At 29.6% G+C, this 13255-nt stretch overlaps 1 protein-coding gene across 1 annotated transcript in view; it reads right to left on the bottom strand.

The window, feature by feature from the left end:
• Positions 1–6: 6 nt before the first annotated feature.
• LOC106686132 (thyrotropin-releasing hormone-degrading ectoenzyme) overlaps positions 7–13255 on the bottom strand; it is a 15787-nt gene continuing 2538 nt past the window's right edge. Inside the window, exons 4-13 of the mRNA XM_014429282.3 lie at positions 11939–12014; positions 11677–11854; positions 10414–10609; positions 9655–9816; positions 8171–8286; positions 7852–8033; positions 5507–5695; positions 3009–3158; positions 2823–2898; positions 7–426 (exon numbers count right to left, since the gene is read on the bottom strand). Of these exons, the coding sequence (XP_014284768.3) occupies positions 130–426; positions 2823–2898; positions 3009–3158; positions 5507–5695; positions 7852–8033; positions 8171–8286; positions 9655–9816; positions 10414–10609; positions 11677–11854; positions 11939–12014 (1622 nt within the window). The 3' untranslated portion in view covers positions 7–129. The remainder of the gene's footprint in view (positions 427–2822; positions 2899–3008; positions 3159–5506; positions 5696–7851; positions 8034–8170; positions 8287–9654; positions 9817–10413; positions 10610–11676; positions 11855–11938; positions 12015–13255) is intronic.

Below are 13255 nucleotides of genomic sequence, written 5' to 3'. Positions count from 1 at the left end.
AAGTTAAAATTATTTACATTTTCAAATTAATTAATTATGTGCTGGCTCTCTGTACCTGATGTTGCCATCTCAGCACGAAAATACTGGAACTTGTGCATACGAATTATCAAAATTTCAGAGGATCTAATATTAATTTAGATACCTTAAAATTAATCCAGATATCATCAAAAGTGTAGGGAAGGCAATGGCTGAAAAGGACGCACCACTGGGAGATGGAGTTGAGGATGGAGGGGTGATTGTTGGGTTCGTCGGTGTAATGGTGGATGGGCTTAGGGTTGATGGAGGTATAACTCCGTTCAGACCGTTGTATATGTCTTCATAATGGTTCGACATGAACTGCTTGTTAGTTTGAGCTGATTTCACAGCATCTTGAACAGCTTTTACGATGACATTGCTGCTTGCATTTTTGAAGGTAAAATTTCCAAACTGTCGAAAAAACATATATAAAATTAATAAACAAATATATATACACACACAATATAAATCATAATTATCAGTACTGAATTCATAAGGATCTAGTGGTTATAGTGTCTGAGAATCAGTGCTAGCAAGGAAAACAAATTTTCTGTTCCAGAAATTTTAACATATATTTTTTCTTTTATGTATTGAAATTTACAACTGTAATTAAACAATTAAAACAAGTAAATGTGATTAAGCTATAATGGCATGAAAAATGTGTGAATAAACTACATATTGGTCGCACTTCAATAACATTTCTATACTAGAAGGTCTCGTGATCAAATTCTTTTCAGGAGCCTTGGAGGAATAGAAGAGAATGCTAGGTTAGAAAATAGCAGGTATGTGTGGTTAGGGAGTTTATTATGGAAAGATTGATATTTGAGTCGACCTAGATTGGCTACAAATGGAATATTTAGGTCTTAATTTTATTTGTGACAAAGTAAGGATTTAAAAGGGCGTTTAAGATTTCAGGAAGGAGTTTAGATATTAAAAATTGGAAATTTGAGTTAATCGCTGATTTTGTGGAGTCCCAAAATCCAACTCAATATCTTATTATCTTCGACTTAATCAATATTTCTAGTAATTGTTGTAACAGTCTAAAGTGATTTGCGAAATTCTTGTCTTTTTAGTCTGGTAAATGGTTTTCGAGTCAGTCTTTTGCCTAAACTTACCCCTTGCTTGCTGGCTTGTTGGGCAGAAATAGTGGAATATTGTAGAGATCATTGTAGGAAACTCCATAGAATCATATAAATATTTAAAAAATATTTTAAACTCAAGATAAATGAGTCATACTTTTGAAGTATAAGTTACTACGCAGGATATGGTCAGAGCTGAGGTCAAGACGGAAGAAAATTGTAACTATTTATTTATTTGCTGTCGACGTTTCGACCTACGTTGTAGGTCTTTATCTGGGCTGTTAGGTTGAGAGTGTAAATAGAGACTCCTCAAAACGTCAGCAGAAAATAAATAAATGGTTACTACTATTTTTCATCCTTCTAATTAATCATCCATACACTTATACATAAAAGTTATTCAATATGATATTAAATTTAAGTTATTATATTATTATTAACAAATATTATAAAACAACAGTTCCATTCATATATAATTAAAAACTTGCATGGGTATGTAGGAAGCGTATGTAATCGTTATAGAAACTTTATTTGAAAAGGTTCACTGTACTAACATTAAAGGGGATTGATCAAGAAATTATTGTCAAATTTTGATTAGTTTTATTTAAAAATAATTAAATAATTGAGGTAATTAAAAATATAATAAAAAGGTTACAACTTCATTTATTAGGTAATTTTATATTTCTGAGGAAAACTCTTTAAAAAAGAGTATTACTGTCAGTACTATTGTTGTATGAGATATTTATTCATTTTATCTTATTATTATTTATTATTTACTCGCCTGTATTACTGTATATTTTTTATCCATTATTACATAAATTCCGTTTTATTTCTTGCTCATTATATCAGATATATCGTTTTCTTTCACATATTTCATTAAATTGTTTTCATTATTTTTAAACATTACTTATATATTTTATTTTATTAATTCAATTAATATCATTTACAATTTTCTTCCGCATCTTTCATTATGTTATTTATTTACTTGAACACTATCAGTTTTTTAGCATTTTTTTCTATAATTTATTTTGTATGATTCATACCTCTACAATATTATATTTTATTTTCTAATAGTATCAACTTCTATCTACTTAATTCATTATTAGGTGTGTTTCCAAGTTTGTTCGTAATTATATTATTTTTATTTCAATGTTTTCCTAAATTAAGGTTGTTATCTCGTTCTGTTTTTCTGATGGGGGTCTGAAATTCAGGTCGGCACAAATAAATAAGTTTAGTTCATTTGTGTATCTTTACTGACCGGATCCAATAACTATATTCTACTTATATCAATCTACAGTAAACTATTAACACCATATTATAACTAACTATAGTTGTACATCTATTTTTCGTTGAGGAGATCTAGCTATTTTTTTCTTAAAATTTTGTATTTGAAATATTTTTGACCTATGTAGAATTTGGTATTAAACTGTATTCTTTGAAAGTATGCAGAGCCGCAGCTAGGCGATTCCGAGATGGGCCCAAAATAAACCATGAAACCATTTTTAAATTGAAGTTTAGGTTTTATTTGATAGTAACAGTGTTTTATATTAAACCAACGAGAAATTTTACAGAAATTCTAAAAAAATTGACCGAGCCCTTTGGAGTTCAGTCAGAGCCCTTGTATTGGAAGGTACAGATTTTTTGAACTCGCCATCGGCGCAGAAGTACTTTGCTACGGTCCTACCAGGTCATCGACTATATTTAACTGCTTTAACAAAAAACTATACTTACAATATTGATGTGTTCATCTGTCGAACCCAAAGCTCCAAGATAACGGATCAACTCTGCCTTTTCGTCTTCAACCAACCTAGGGGAAAAAGAAAGGCCATTAGTTGAAATAAGTATTTCTATAGGGAATCTTTATAAAAATAAATCGAATTTAAATAATTCGTGAAATTTAATTAGTTTGTTCCTTACTTGGGTTTAATTTGATAATAGTTATTAATGAAGTAACTGAGAGCTTCTTCGTAATGCTGTGGTTTGCTGGCGATTTGTTTAAATGCGACGATGATGTCTTCAGCAGGCATATCGATACCGTTAGTAGTCACCAATACACTTTCTAGAAGGCTGATAAAAAAACAGATATGGCATATATTAGTAATATTTACAAATTAATTTTATATTATCTATTTTAATTATTGAGAAAAATATTTCTAAAAATCTTCGTATTTAAACTATTTAAGTGCAAATTATACAACAAAAAAAATTGACGCATCACAAGGCTTGAGTTTAAGTTAATCCTTCCTATTATTCACAGTCGCAACTTCCCCATACTATTTTTTCAAACAGGTCTTTCAGCTGACAGACTGAAATAAATAAAATCCAATTTCAACCGTCTTCAGAAAAGTACATTTCTGGATCTAAATTTTTTTTTTTCTAAAGTACGGCAGTTAGACGAAAATATAACGTTGGTTTATAAATTGCTATGTCTGAATTGTCCAGAAATATACATAGGAGAAAGTAAACAATTATTAGGAGAAAGAATACATCAGCATAATAATGGAGTACAAAGTAAGGATAAAGATCCAAATAAAACAGCATTGGTGCAACATTTTTCCAAAAATAAACATAATTAGCATACAAATAATACCTTCAAAAGAAAATTTTTGGAGATTATTTATATATCAGAAAATATCAGTTATACTGTTAATTTCAAATCAGATACAGAAAATTTGAATCAGCCTAATGCTTAACTTTTAAGTAGAGTTAATTTATGACCATTATGTTTTTCTTTTTGTTTTGTTAAGTTAAATAATATATTATTGAATTTGATAGGTTTTAAATACAAATATGAACGAATAAATAAACTAGAAAAAAATTGAAGATATAACGGAGATATGGCAAACCTGTGATGTTGAGGTAGTTTACTCAATGTAGTGTTAATATAATGATTAGGTGAAATAGACATTGTAAAGTAATTATTGTAATCAGCGTAACTGAGAAAATAATAATAATAATTATGATAGAAATTAATTCATTCGTGCATTTTTATGTATAATAACAAAAGGAAGGTGGTTCGGGTGCGGTCAAAGAACTAAATACAAATAGCCATTAAACTATTTAATTTGAGATAGAAGTTTAATAGAATTTGAGATCAAAGATTCAAGATTTGAGCCAATAGAATAGAATTAAATAGTTTTACCATTATTTAAGTTTTTACTTTGACCGCTCCCAGACCACCTTCCTTTTGTTATTGAAATTACTAAGAATTATTTATAAAGGAGTTAGTCACACTGATAACTAAAAGGCTCAGATATAAGGGTCAAGAGACATTAACAAAGTATTTATTTATTAAGTATTTCGACATGACAACAGTTTTCAGATTGGTGAAACGGGACAACTACTATGATGATTATTTAATTAATCTATTTTTTATCACCTCACTTATTGTTGGTGATCTCATATGTTTGCTCGTAATAACAAGAAATATCCCTGTTTCGTTTTTGTAGAAGCACATTTGCCAAACTTTTTTATACTTTGCATTTGACTTAAACTGTTGATTCAATCTTTGATAGAGTCTACTTTGTGATCACTTTACCAATTTGTAATAGACTGAAGACAGACACCAATGGAGAAATAAATCGAGGTCTACGGTAATATCTCAGAAAACGAAAAATCTGATAACTTTTTTTCATCAAATATATCATTACCAAGGGCTGGTTTCATTAAACTCCGGTAAAACTAAGCTTAGTCTAAGAATTTAGCATATCTCAGATAACTAAGCTACCTTTCCCTGGTCAATAGTTTTGTTAACCAGGTTACCAAGGTGACCTGAAACTGAGACAACAGCTCAGTTCCTATTGCTAATGATAGAAACTGTGGGTGCTATCACATTTAAAATTCTTCAGCCACTTTTGATAGTAAAAATAACTGAAAATATTATTCATCCGATCAATGTAAAAAATGATTTTGTCGAGGATGGAATACTGTTTTGTTTTTTTTCATTATTGCCTGAACAACAAATTCTTTGAAGTCTTTGTTGCCTGTCAAACCGTCTATCTCGATCAAATACATTTTATTGTATTACAAAAGGAACGGAATAATACAATTCACCTTGATAACAGATTCAACTGTATAAGATTTAGGTTTAAGTAGGTCACTACTTAAACCTAAATCTTAGTTTAACCGGTTATCATTGGCCAGTACAGTTATCATTAGATTAGAAGGTTAACGTTTCTCGTGCAACGGATAAATATGGATTTTACCCGAGATTTAAGAAATCGTAGTTTAACTGTGATTGTGCAGCCGGCCCTTCAACACAGGAAAAACAGGGCACTTTTAATAAAACTAATATAATTTTATTATTTACAAAACAAGTTACAAGAATCATTCAGATTAAAGATTTAGGCAGATATCACATTCAGAAAATAAAATTAATTGTAATACACTTTGTTGTGATAATTAAAATTGATTACCTGTTTATTGCTTGAGAGTTTCCATAATCACCACCGGCGCACGACAGATAATAGAAGAGGCTCTGTTTCTGGTAAGTTGTCAGTGTAGTTTGATAACTGCTTTGGAGGAGTTGCATGATTGATTGTTTGTCTACTAGATCTCGGAGGCCGTTGCAATACAGCTCGTCCACTATGGCTGTGTTTGCCACACTGTAGAAATTATTTATTTATTAATTATCGTTTAGAAATAATCTACGAATCAAATCATATTATATAATTAAGATTCAACACAGTGAAATGAAAATAAATATTCATTGCTTTAAATTAGATGTTCCCATGGCTATCTTCTTTTCAGAAACTTGAAGGATAATCATAGATTGTTAAAAATGAGAGATTAAAAACTATTGGGTTTGGGTGGGAAAGGATTTTGGAATGAAAGGAGGTATGTCTATTTCTGGTAAAATCTGCAACGAATGGGATGTTGAGGTCTTTATAGATGGGTTTATTTGTGACGCAATAAGGAGCACCTAGGATTTTGGATTGTAAGGATTGGATACGGGAGGAATTTGTTGCTTTGGTGGAGCCCCAAAGCTCAATTCCGTATATCCAAATAGGTTGGATTATCATAGTTTAGAAGAGTTTTGTGTAGTAAATGGGAAGTTTAGAGCGTTTGTAAAGTAGGTGTTGTAGTAATCGGAATCTACGAGCAGTTTCTTGTCGTTTCTGTCTTGTATGAGGATTGTAAATAAGTATTTTGTCTGAAGATGGAGTCCTAAGTAGCGAAACTGTTCAACAGGTTTTAGTGGGATATTAAAAAAAGATACCGTAGAAGAAGAGTAGAGGTTTAAGATGAATGAAGAAAGGTGATCTTATGCGATTAGTTAGGATTTATTTTATTCAGTTTAATTTATTAGTTTTAATTGTTAGTATAGTTAAAAATTAGTTTAAGCTATATTTAGTTTTTATTATAGTTATTAATCAGTTAATAATCATTGATTATTTGTTATTAGTTTACTTATTTAGTTTATTTATTTAGTTATGATTTAGTTTTATTTATTAAGGATAATAAAACTATCGGATCTATCGGTGGCAATCCAGAAAGCAATCGATATGCCATAAAAAATTCCACAAAATCGAAACGTTAAAAGTTTTTTAAAAGTTACATTTCCATAAAAAAAAAATGTATTGAAAAATCATTAGTTAGTGAACTTATTGTGGGATATCAATACCTCAAGAAACATTATACGTACTGATGTCTATTCGCGCTCAAATTAAAGCTAATTTAATGCGATATAACGTAGTTTACGATATTTATCTTCGCAGAAGTAGTAATTTTCATGATATTTTCTAAAATAAATTGATATCTCGCCGTTAGGAACGTCAAAGAAAAAATTCTTATTCATATGCAAATATCATAAAAACTACTATTTCTACAGAGATAAACATTATAAACTACTTAATACTTAATACTATCTTGAACTATCTTTGATTTGAGTATTAATAGACCTCTGTACATCTGTAGCTCTGAGATAAAGACTTCCCACAATAAATTCATCAACAACTGATTTTCAGAAAATATTTCACGAAATGTTGCTTTTTAAACAACTGTATCTCAGGAACTAATGAATTTGAACAGATTAATTAGGGCTCACATTTTTAGCAAATTAACTCAAATGAGCAAATAGCAAGTTCACTTAAATGATGTTCTGTCAGGTTTTCTAGTGCTGTAGGTAGTTTCGAAGATATGGAGTTTCCAATTAAAAATTTATTTTATTTAAGGTTTTGTATCAGCCACCCTTTTTTATTCTTCCTACATAGTTTTTATGAGAGTAATCAAAAATTAGAATGAAATAACTGACTTTTTATTACTCCGGGTTTTTCTACTATTAGCTTTAGACCGTTGACTCTATCAGCCCCTCTTTACTTTATTCTATCGGTCGTATGTTTTCATAAAAATCTGCAGCAATGCGCACATTAAAACTCTAAATTAAGTCGAAAATTCTTATTTTAGGGTTTGTCGAGAAGTAGAAAACGAATATCAACTTCGTTCTTAGAAAGAATACACAAGTTTAACAAAACATAATGAAGCAGTGTAGATATAATTGTGATCGGGAGAGATCGGGTGGTCTCGGCTTTTGCCGATTCGAACTCCTGTCTTTATTTTTCTCCTTTAATTATATAATATTTTATATTTATCAATTGTTTATAATTGTTGCGTAATCTATACTCGTCTTTCTTTGGCTAATATATTATGATTTTCAGCATATTTTTTTCGTTTTTTTTTTTTTCATGTCTGTCATTTGAATTATGAAAATAAAATCTCAAATTATAATAAATGAATTTATACAAAGCTTAATAGTACAAACCTTTTTTTCCCAACAATATAGGTTTGGTAAGCAGCCTTTGTGTCCCTACGGCATACCTCATCGCCGTAGTCACACATTGAACTCACGATCAACTTTACAATTTTCCCTTTTATGAAGTCGGCATCGTTAATTTTTATGCCATAGTAGCGATATGAATTTCTCATTAAATCTGTAACGTAATTCTAACAAACAAAACATATTAGTATTAATAGCATTTATATATTAATTTTTTTTATGTACAATCTAATCGTTATATAATTCGATCTATTCTTAAATTACAAATACTGTTTTATTCTAAAAAAAAAAATTGAATTTCTACCTGAAATTGCAATCGTAGATCGCTGAAATAGATGAGGTTCCAAAGTTGTCTAAAACCGTCATTAGCAATCGTCCATGGGCCAAGTGAAGTTTCGCTGCTCAGATACCGGAGGGTGTCTGTGGATAAAAAAGCTTAGGAATTAACTTTAATTAAAATAAAATTTAATTAATGTTGTTTTGAAAAATCATTTAAGCCTTTAGTTTCGAAAATGGTGTAAAGTCCATTTCCAAAAAAAATCGAGTTAGCTATCTCGATAGTTATATTTTTACATGATTTTTCATTCTGAAGAAAATTGTTAGTAATATATTTACAGCAATTAAGATTTAGTAACATGAAAATTTTCTGGCTAATGAGATGACGAATAAGTTTATTTTGAATGTGGCATAAGTCCCATTGGGAGTTTTTTGGAAGTTTATTTTAAGGACATGGAAAATATTCATCAATTAAACTTAATGAGAGCACAGCTTTATGTTCAACTATCAAAATAGCAATTGAATCATAATTTTTTTTTTTGTTTCTACAGTTTTCTTAAATTCGGACTTCTTAGTTTCCGCTTTGCTTATAATAGTATACTTTTAACACACACTTTTTAAAAGGTTAAAAAAATACTTAAGGTGAAAGACTAAACTACTATAAACTGTGTTGGATGAAATTTATGAGATAGGTTCCGTATAAGTTATTCAAAAAAAGATAATGAACGAGGATCCACTACTCAAAACATTGAATTTACTATCGCAACGGGGTAGAACGAAAAATATTACTAACATATGGTTGGCACCACTACACAAACCTAAAATAAAAGGACTTAATAATTAATTTATTACATTAAAAACCACCAGAACACCATTATTAATAATTAATAAAAAAAAATATTTGAAAATACATAATGTAAAAAATTACATGAACCACTACAGGTAGGAATCACTGTTTTAAGAACAACGTTTATACAATTTTTACGGTAAGGATTTTTTCAAGAACACGCTGTACCACTGGAATAGGAACGCTGGGGATAGAAACTCAACAATATTATCCGTTAGCATATTTTTTAAATTTAACCCAACGAAAGCCCTCCATTTTCTCAATTTGAATGATATCAATATTTTTCTTAAAATTTATTTATTGATATTTACAACAAGTAAATTTGATGTTATACAATAGCATTATACTGACACGTGGAGAATCGACCCATTCATTGTCATCAACTCCAAACCCATATTTTAAAATTAAATCCAATAAAAACCCTCGAATTTCTGAATTTGAACATAAATGGACACACCAATTTCAAAATAAAAAGCTCATGTATGTATATTTCTGGACTGAAAACAAAAAATTGAGGTATTTAATTTTTTTTAAATACTATATTTCTTTGAATCCTTAAAAATTGAGGCATACTCACAAAGGCGATTAGTTTTTCACTTATCACAATAATTATTTACAAATCAAATTATTTATATTTCATTGTTTTAAGGAGCTGGGAGTCTTACCAAAAACAGATACGTATGAGAGAAGTCCACTTTTGGCGAAGGCAAAATTATCGCTTATCAATGTCGACCTCAGATATTCTTTGTTGAGATAGTTTACGTTAGCTTCCAGTTCTTTTCTTAACAGTTGTAAGCTGCTTTCATCGTAAAGCACTCTGTATGGAGCTATAAATAGTAACGACATTATATTATTTAAAAGTTATGATAATTTTATAAAAAATCTTATATTATAAAATCAGAATACCAAAGAATATTTTTAATTCAAAAACATTTTTCCTAATACTTTACAAAGGTATTATTTAGTAATCAGATTTCAAAATATTTCGTGAGGAGAAATGTGAGCAGCATCCAGACTGCATGATCGGTTGAATTACAGTGGCATATAATTTTTTTGATACCACTGAAATGTTTAGGTATTGGTTGTAAAGCAGGGTTAATTGTTAATGTTGTAATATATTTATTTTCACTTACGTATGTACGTAGTAAGGGGTAATATAGCGATCGTGCAAAATTACGTATTCGAATTTTCACTTAATATACACATATATCTTTCAGATAAATTCATATAATTATTCTTAGTATTTTCAAACTACCATAGAACAACAGTTACATCTAAAATTCTATCACACCCCTGGAAATTTGAATGCGATTCTTCATTATAACTAAGATTTATTTTTACAAAATTTACTGGTTGTATTAGGTCACTAAATGAAAGTTTTGGTTTCACATTATACAAAACAATGAGGGTTTGTTCATACGAACCTGGTCCGTTGACGTTGAAGACAACTAATAGATTGTGACTATTGTCACTTACAATCACATAGTTCCCATTCACTTTATCGTCCAACCAAATGTAATTTTTACTAGCACCAAGGCGTAAACTGGTTTTATTTACGAAGTAAGTTTGGAAGGATAACGGTAACATCCATCCCGTTTGGTCAGAGTCTTGAAATCGTTTCTAAAAAATAAAGAAAATTAAACCATATTACCATATCTAATACAATATATTTACAAAAATTGTGTTTTTAATAGTTAATTATAAAATTATTACATGAATAAGTTAATCATGTATATATCTTTGTTGTTAAAAATGTTGTATTAAAAAAGCAACATAAAAAAAAATCATGATTTCCGTTCCCTGAGGGAGGACTGGAGTGCTCGATTTTTCTTGACGTCATGTGACCAATTAAAAGCTACTTATGATCATTGAAGGATAGGATACCTACTTTTTGAAAAATATCTTATGACAGAAGGATTTTGCATATCATTTAGACTAAAAATTTCTAATCCGATGTTGGCTAAATTGCATTTCCGGAAAGTTTCCTACTTTTTATTGTGCAGATCTGTATTTCTAATGGATACCTAATTATTTATATTTTAAATTTAAGTATTTGTCAATTGAGAATAACGGTTCGAGCCGTTTTTTGAAATATAGAAGATCTATGAAACTATTTTTCTACTTGGGTGACAAAAATTATAGGAAAGAATTTGAGGAAATCTGTACTACATTCTGGTTTTACTTCTTCCCAACTCACCTTAAAGCAACATCGAACGATCTGTTTTCGAAATAAAGCCCTGAATAACCGATTCTCCGGATTAACCGACTGTAAGAGGAAAAAAAATAGTCCTGAGAAAATACTAATTTGATAATATACTGGTGTAATTAATACACGGAAAAGTTTCCAAATTGAAAATATGAATTAAAGACCACAAGATAATAAAAAAAATTCTTCTGATGTATTGCGAACATTTGAAAATGCGTCCGCGAATATTTGATGCTTTGTTTTAGAATCTTCTAATATTACCTTAATAAAAAATAAATTAAATCTCAATATTTGAATTATGTGAATATTAAACAACGAAGGGTAATGGAAATATTACCAAAGGCATCGTCTTGTAATTTTTCTAAACTTGTGTTTCCTTAGAAAAGTTGAATATGATATAAAATAAAATAAAATAAAAACATATACCTTATTAGGAAAAATGATCCAGTTTTTAAATTGAATTGTTTCCCAAATAGCTTACCTTATTTACACGAACTTCGTGATCTCCTCTGAAAACTGTGAGGTATGGATAGCCGCTGTTTAAGAGCCAAGGTTTGAAGATGGTCCAAAGAGTTTTTCCGTCAGGAAGAGTTTGATTCATGTTATTGAATTTAGCGTAGAAAGTTAAGAAATCTTCTGTAGAAACTGATTTTCCTTTGCTACAAAGTAAAAAAAAACAACATTATATTTAATAATAGTTATTATTACTTATAAAAAAAAGTATAGATAGAATTTCTACGTACAGTTCTTTTACGTATCCAACGAAAGATGTAATAGGGTTCGAGGCTAATGTTTCCAACATTCCCAAGAATGCTGATCCTAAAAATTAAGTAAAACCCATAAATCAGTAAACAAAATTTATTTCAAATTAAGCTATATAATATAAGCTAGTGATTTTAAAATAACGCGCGTGAATATCGATTATGTTAACTGTTTGAATTTTTTTAATATTGAGGTCTATTGTTGTGTGATTCTATTTGATATCATTTCGGCTATTATTCTATTTGTTAATACTTATTATTATTGTTTATTTTACGCCTAATATTTAATACTCTATGTTTTTTTTATTTATACTGATCTCTGTACATCTTTTTTCTATTTTCTTTTATTTACTTTGTTCATTTTTATATTATTGTTTACATTTCATAAACCTATCATAGTTTGCACTCAGTGTCAAAATGTTAGATACACCCATTGGAATTAAAAAAACATTTCATATATTTTTATTTTTTATTGATATTAATTTTTTAATAACAGTTTAAAGTTATTATGATATTGAAACGAGGACAATTTTCTCAGACAATTATTTAAATCCAATATCAGTAAATATTGACATTTTATAAGCCTCAAAATGATAAACACACTTGCTGTTTACAATTTTCTTAATCCCCTAGAGTTTAAATTGTTAAAAGATCATTTCAACTTCAGTACAGTGTTGACTTTGCTTCAAAATAGACCTAAAAAGAACGTGAGTTATGGGAAAAAATAAGTATTTCTACGAAGAAGAGCGCCGTTTGATTTCTTCACTCCACAAGGACGGAATGAGTTGTAGGGAAATAGCCCGCCAAATTAAGCGTAGTTTTTCATCCATCGCGAAGTTTTTTCGGCAAGGGGAGAACCCTCCGTTCTACTGGGAGCACCCCTGATTTGACATTACGATAGAAACGGAATACTCTTCGCATTGCATCTAAGTCTTATACAACAGCAAGAGCAATTGCTGAGAAAGCTGGAGTTCAGACAAAACTAAGGAATGCCCAAACATTATTAAAAAGGGTAAAAAACAAACAGTTAGAAAAAAATTGAAAAGAAAGCCAGTTTTGAGTACCCGTCAAGTGGGAAGAGGAAAAGTTACGATTTGGGCATCAATTAGTTACAAAAATAAAGGAAATGTGATATTTGTTTTATCAAGAGTAAACTCAGCTGAGTATGAAATTTTTTTAGAGGAACAAAAAGTTGACTTTTAATCACATGTCCGAAGGCACACCAGTTTTCCAGCAAGATAACGCCCTAATACATTCAGCTAAAATTATTAAAGACTGGTTTACTTGCAACAAAATTGC

Source organism: Halyomorpha halys, unplaced genomic scaffold, assembly GCF_000696795.3.
Source record: "Halyomorpha halys isolate HHAL.00 unplaced genomic scaffold, Hhal_1.1 Scaffold781.1, whole genome shotgun sequence".
In the NCBI taxonomy this organism is placed as follows: Eukaryota; Metazoa; Arthropoda; class Insecta; order Hemiptera; family Pentatomidae; genus Halyomorpha; species Halyomorpha halys.
This window is presented reverse-complemented; position numbering and strand designations above follow the sequence as displayed.